The 6,784-nt window shown below is 33.1% G+C and overlaps 1 protein-coding gene across 1 annotated transcript; it reads right to left on the reverse strand.

Moving 5' to 3' along the window:
* Nucleotides 1–4,524, reverse strand: LOC110865110 (sugar transporter ERD6-like 16). Its single transcript, XM_022114325.2, has 16 exons — nucleotides 4,187–4,524; nucleotides 4,050–4,112; nucleotides 3,656–3,745; nucleotides 2,484–2,543; nucleotides 2,346–2,411; nucleotides 2,196–2,261; nucleotides 1,817–1,892; nucleotides 1,679–1,743; nucleotides 1,496–1,588; nucleotides 1,318–1,398; nucleotides 1,122–1,206; nucleotides 982–1,028; nucleotides 848–910; nucleotides 593–766; nucleotides 393–507; nucleotides 1–301 (listed from the first exon to the last, which is right to left on the reverse strand). The coding sequence occupies exons 1-16, from the start codon at nucleotides 4,517–4,519 to the stop codon at nucleotides 186–188; spliced, it is 1,593 nt and encodes a 530-aa protein (XP_021970017.1). The 5' UTR covers nucleotides 4,520–4,524; the 3' UTR covers nucleotides 1–185.
* Between the last annotated feature and the right edge of the window lie 2,260 nt (nucleotides 4,525–6,784).

Raw genomic sequence — 6,784 nt, forward strand, 5'->3', positions numbered from 1 at the left:
TGCAAAAATACGAATCAAATTTATATATAAAAATGAATAATGAAATAGTTTACTAACTCAACTAGACAAACTTAAAAAAACTAGCGCATTAACTATAATCGCCAATTCGATGTTACAATTATTAACATTTTACCTACGACTACTGTAACTTCTTTTTCGATACAACAAATACGAGCATTTGTGCATTACTTGTTGATATACAGCTGAATTTCTTCTAAGCTTTTTCCTTTCGTCTCGGGTACTAATTTCGCTACAAAGATAACTGTGAGAACACAGAATCCCGAAAACAACCAAAATGTACCTACATTAAAACAAAACAGACCAGTCTCTTTTAGATCAAGAAAATAAAAGGAGATTTATACACTAAACCAGAAAGAACGTCGAATAAGTACCAGCAGGACTCCAGTTAATGAGAAAGTTAAAACTGTATGAAACCACCCACGCGCCAAACCAATTTACTAGCACGGCTACGCTCCCTGCCGCACCTTTTATGTGCAATGGGAATATCTGTGAACCACATGGAACATGTTAAACTAGACCGTTGTGAGGTCAAAACTTGAAAAAGGGTATGGTGTAAGTTAACCATGGTTACCTCAGACATGATCAACCAAGGTACAGCGCCCATCCCGATTGAAAACGATGCTATGAATATTAGAACACCCGAAACAGCAAGAAGTGGGACCCATTCAAGGAAAATTGCTTGACCCTTGAAGAAAAATGAAGTTCCAGCAAGAAAACAGCCAAGAAATGTCCCTGATGAAGATACCTTAATAAAACAGGAAGAAAAACAGTTAGTATTCACGAAACATGAGTTCTGTTTTGACTTTTTGAAAGTCAAGGGAGGTACCAGAAGGAGAGCCCTTCTTCCTGATTTGTCCATTAAAACCACACCGAGCATCGTTACAGGAATCTGGATTTAACAATGACGATATTAGCGAGATGTTAATAAATTGAATGAAAAATGGGTCAGATCATACAAACCTGAATCAAGGCATAAGCAACGGTTCCAGCTTTACCTGATGCAAGTCCTGTGTGTGACAGTTTTCAGTTAATTAACTAACAATACACGCATAAAAACGTTATAAAACCGAATTTGTTTAAAAACAAAAGAGAAAGCATACCAGCAGTCTGAAAGGTTTCACTTGCGTAGAATCCTATTCCATTGATTCCTCCGGATTGTTGGCATACCATTAATCCAACAGCAATCTAAAACATAAAGAACGAAACAAAACAAGTTTTAGTTGAATCACTTTCGTGTTCCAACTTTTAAAATTTCAATCTAAAATGAAAAAGAAAAGAAAATTATTCTGTACTTACGATAACTGCCTTTATATATTTGGCATCGATTAAATCCAATAATCTAGCTTTAGGAAGACTTTGAAGAGTAAGTATAGTCTCCTATACAAGAACATACAAACAATTAGGCACTTCTGAGTTTTCTAAAACAAACAGAAAAAAACATGTAAATATATAACAACAGAAGTATGTAACATACATGTATCTCCTCGGCTTCAGCAAGAATGTTTGCTTTTGCACCACGAAGCCTGCGTAAAGAATCTTCGAATTCTGCTTTACGTCCAACCTTAGCCTGAAATAAAAACATCCCTATAACGTTATTATATGTTACACTAAAAAACATTAGAAAATCCATAAACTTTTTGATGTTGTTAGAACGTACTAGCCATCTAGGGGACTCTGGAATGAACAGCAGACCAACAAGCAGAAGAATGCAGGGAACGAGTCCTGCAAATCAATAGACATTAAGCTTTTGGATTTATCGTAGAAAATCTGTTTGATTTTTTATATTTGTACATACCGGTTAAAGCTAACGTTCTCCACGAAACAACAGTTCCCAACAAGAATGATATAGATGAACCGGTAACAATCATGAGCTGCACGAATCAACATAAGAATCAAATCTTTATTTATTTTTTTATTTTTTATTGTCTATGACTGTGATAACCAAAACTCATGGGTCCCACCAATACTCTGCTAATGCTAACCAATGAGACAAGGTAAAACACAAGCATGTGACTTATAAGGGGTTATAAGTAGAAACAAGTGGAAGTTGGAATCGACGGTCACTTGCCACTGTACCACCCCCTTGTGAGTTACCCAACTCGGTTTTCATGATAAAAATGCAAAAAGTAAAAATAAAAATAAAAATAAAAATTAAATTAAGCCATGATTCTAACCTGATTGAGAGTGGTGAGCCCTCCGCGTAGATTTTTTGGAGCTATTTCAGCAATATATATTGGAACCTATTTATAAATAGTCCAATATAAACATTCTTGCAAATGATGGATAAATAATTCATCAAACTTGAAACAATCTTGGCCATTTACCACAAATGAGAAAATTCCTATGCCATATCCGGTGAAGAACCGACCCATATCAAGTAAAAGAGATCCCTAAATGAAACATGGTAAATTAAGTGCACTTGCTGTTGTGATGTAACAGAATAGCAATCGTTTGTAATTTACCATGGTAAAAAAGATTGCAAGCCATCCTGCTATACAGAAAACAGCTGATAATGCCATGGCCTGTTTCAAACAACAAAGCATTAAAAATATTAATTTTCAGATATTGTTGTACCATAGAAGCACATGTTTATGACAGTCATGTGTACATAATCAGAAATCAAAAGGTTGTTTTTGTCTGTATTATACATGCATGCTTATGAATTATGGTGACCATGCACTTATGACTCATATGCACATGCTTAATATTTAAAGCCCATTTTTGTTCTTATTTTTATAGATATGAATATTTTTTCAATAAAAGTTAATTGTTGAAAAACCACAATATAGAAAAACAAATGATTATTTAATTATTTGATTTATTGTCATTTTCAACAAAATAAAACATAAATGCCATACAACCTTAAATTTCAAAAACACATGGGTCAAAAGCATTAGGGTCAACTAGTACTTTATAATAAAGTTTAAGGATAATATATTTGCTGGTCTCACAAGTTTTTAAATTATGTATCAGAACTGAATGTATCTAAATTTATTTGTACCAGTTACACTGTTAAAAGTTTTGGACATATTTAACGACGGATGCTACTAAAAGTTAGGAGTAATAACTTTAAGTAAAAAGTATGCATTTGGTTGAGCATGTTTTTTTTTTTTTTTTTTTTTTTTTTGGGGGGGGGGGGGGGGGGGGTTGGCGATTGATATTAATAAAATAGATTACCAGATTTATACTTATGTGACCTAAAAAGTAGACGTGTTTGGATCAACTAAAAGAGTAGTTTTAATATATAAAATAACTTCATATGAAAAAGTTGAATATTGATAAAATTGTTGTTGGTTATCGAGAATGCTTAAAGTCCTAATTAATAATTTTTAAGAATATACTACAGAACAAAACAATTAACAATTATTGAAAATTTATACGTCCAATATTTGTTCAGCATGCATTGTAGACTTGTACACGTACCTAGCGTGTACAAGCCTTTAATGCAATAGAAACAACGAGATCCAAGACGCGAGAAAATAAATCCAAGCCTGACGAGAGCCAAGACGTGAGAAAATATATCCGAGCTCGAGTTTTAGATATTGTCCCACCACAATACTTTTTCCTATGTTTTCTCATAGTAAAACCTAAAAAGAGAAAAAGGAAAAGTTTACAAAATCAACAAATCCCATACCCCTTTTCGACCAATCGTGTCTGCAATTCTACCGCTCGTGACTGCACCAATCATGGCACCAATAGTTACAATCGAACCAAAAAGTGAATACTGCAAAACCAATGTCACATTCAACAATCTCTTCAACCATATAAAGGATCTTGCCTAATTTACACCCAAAAAAAATATTTTGACACCTTGTGTACCGTGTGTACGGTTTGTATACAAGTATACCGCCCGTATACAATCACATCATCACACGACGGAGGCCAACATGTATTCATTCATATACTAGTCGTATAAATCTATACGGTTCGTATATAAGGCCTGGATATGTATAGGACCGGTGTCAAAATAAGATTAGAGGGTGTACATTTAGCCCAGGCCAAAACGGAACAACAAATAACAAACAAACCTCTGCAACAGATAAATTCAAATCAACACTAATATCATTCTGAACCGGAGCCGAATATCCCACCTGCAAAAACACAAACAACATCAACCAAACCAAACCAAACCAAACTAAACAACCAGCAAACCACTTTCACTTACACAAGATCCAAACTCCAAAGACCCGCAAACCGCAACAGCAGTGCTTAAAACCACCATCACAATTGAACCACTCTGTTGTTCAATCTCTTCTTCACAATCATCCACATTTTTCGAATCGGGTTTCCCATCAACAAGCGGCTCGATCAAGTCTTCGAGCCCTTTGTTGTCGCCTTTCTCGATATCCCTGTGCTCTGTAATCGCCATAAGTTTGAAGCAAACAGAGCAAACAGGGGTTTGTGTGGAATTGGGGTGGTGGAAGCAGGGGAGATATTTATGGGAAAGGTGTAATGATTGGAGTGGAGATATTAAAAGAGGATTTATATAAGGGTGCATGTGAGAAGGAAGAAGATGAAGACTCCATGTGAGATGAAGCTGTATCTGACGTGGTTTTACGTGTACGCCCGCCTCTCACCAGTTACGCAGATAGCGGCTTTTGTCACTTGAGGTTTGGATTTTTGTTAAATCTTTTTCTCCATCTCTATCACTAAATGATGATATATATTTTATATTTTATGGGTTAGGATCAAATACAAAAGATTAAATAAATAAGAAGGGTAAGAAGGATTCTAGTCCATTGATCTTAGATTTGGAGGGTTGAGATTAGTTGTAGGTAAAAGAAGATAATAGAATGACATAAAGGGAATCCTATATTTATGGATTTTCTCTCTCCACATGCAAGGCACATGCCAATTCCCCCATCGATTTAAAACGTTCATAACTTTTTCATACGACATTTAAAAAAAAATTCACCATAATAACGAACGTTTTTTTATCTTTAATATGAGTACCATATTATCATATAAAAATAAAATAAAAAATTTCATTTTTACTGGGTTTTTTTTTTTTTTTTTTTTTTTTTTGCATTGTGTTAAAGGTTCAGGTCATTGTGTCTTTTAACTGGGTTTTGGTCAGTAAAGTTTCTATACATTGTGTTATTATCAAAACCTATAACACAATGTTAATTTGGGTTCTATCCATTATGTTTTTATAAGAACCTATAACACAATAAATGACACAATGAAGATGGTGTTATATCTGGGTTTTCTATAAATTATGTTATTAGTTCAGGTCATTATGTTTAATATGTTATTCATTGTGTTTTAATATGTTGTCCATTGTGTTTTAATAATTTGTTCAATTTTTTTTTATTATCTTTGTTCATTGTGTTTTAGTTTGTTGTGTATTATGTTTTTAGTTTGTTTTCCATTGTGTCTTCATCTGCTCTCCATTGTGTCTTTTATCTGTTGTCATTAATTGTGTCTTTTATCTGTTGTCATTAATTGTGTCTTTTATCTGTTGTCATCAATTGTGTTTTTATTTAGTCTGATACTTATTGTGTTATATGTTATCGCCATTGTGTTATACGTTATGGTCATTGTGTTTTAATATGTTGTCCATTGTGTCTTTATCTGTTGTCATTGATTGTGTTTTTTATTTACTTTACATTGTGTTTTACATCATGTCCATTGTGTTATTATCAAAACCTATAACACAATGTTAATTTGGGTTCTATCCATTGCGTTTTTACAAGAACCTATAACACAATATATGACACAATGAAGATGGTGTTATATCTGGGTTTTCTATAAATTGTGTTATTAGTTCAGGTCATTGTGTTTAATATGTTATTTATTGTGTTTTAATATGTTGTCCATTGTGTTTTAATAATTTGTTCAATTTTTTTATTATCTTTGTTCATTGTGTTTTAGTTTGTTGTGTATTATGTTTTTTGTTTGTTTTCTATTGTGTCTTCATCTGCTCTCCATTGTGTCTTTTATCTGCTGTCATTAATTGTGTCTTTTATCTGTTGTCATCAATTGTGTTTTTATTTAGTCTGATACTTATTGTGTTATATGTTATCGCCATTGTGTTATACGTTATGGTCATTGTGTTTTAGTATGTTATCCATTGTGTCTTTATCTGTTGTCATTGATTGTGTTTTTGATCTACTTTACATTGTGTTTTACATCATGTCCATTGTGTAATATGCAACTGGGTTTTTGAATTTTTTTTTTGAAAAATATAACAATATGGTACTCATATTAAAGATAAAAAACGCTCGATTTTATGGTATAATTTTTTTTTAAAAACAAATGACGTATAAAAAAGTTACGGACATTTAAAAATTGGGAGGGAAATAACATGTGACTTGCATGTGCATATTCTATTTTCTCTTGTAGACAAAATTACCCTTTCCATTTAATTCCTCATAGGACACTTGTCACTCTCTGGTGGCTTCTTACCCTTCTTATTTTTAAATACTTTGTATTATAACTCAACCCTTTATTTTATAGGGAAAATGAAAGTTGCATAAGTTTTTTTTTAAAGGGGGAAATAGATTTTATCACCCTAAACTAAGAAAAATTGGCCAATGCCACTCTCAACTTTTATTTTGGATCTCACCACTCTCTACTTAACATTTAGGTGGCAGTGTTACCCATTCTTTAAATAATCACTAACTCAGTTAGGTTTTTAATTCTACGTGGCAAGGGACTTGTGAGGTGGACAACCTACGTGGACTCACCCTTTATCATCTCTGTAAATGTAATAAAAACCCTAATTCAACACAAACACATATTCTCCAAATTGCAGAGCAAA

Source organism: Helianthus annuus, chromosome 6 (genome assembly GCF_002127325.2).
Source record: "Helianthus annuus cultivar XRQ/B chromosome 6, HanXRQr2.0-SUNRISE, whole genome shotgun sequence".
In the NCBI taxonomy this organism is placed as follows: Eukaryota; Viridiplantae; Streptophyta; class Magnoliopsida; order Asterales; family Asteraceae; genus Helianthus; species Helianthus annuus.

Bases quoted from the DNA above. Each gene is read 5' to 3' on its own strand.
- LOC110865110 (XM_022114325.2), bottom strand. From the start codon at position 4,519: ATGCACCCTTATATAAATCCTCTTTTAATATCTCCACTCCAATCATTA. The intron at 3,746-4,049 runs GTTTGTTTGTTA...TTGGTTTTGCAG, and splicing joins TGAATTTATCTGTTGCAGAG to TATTCACTTTTTGGTTCGAT. The intron at 2,544-3,655 runs GTATGGGATTTG...TGTTTGAAACAG, and splicing joins ACACGATTGGTCGAAAAGGG to GCCATGGCATTATCAGCTGT.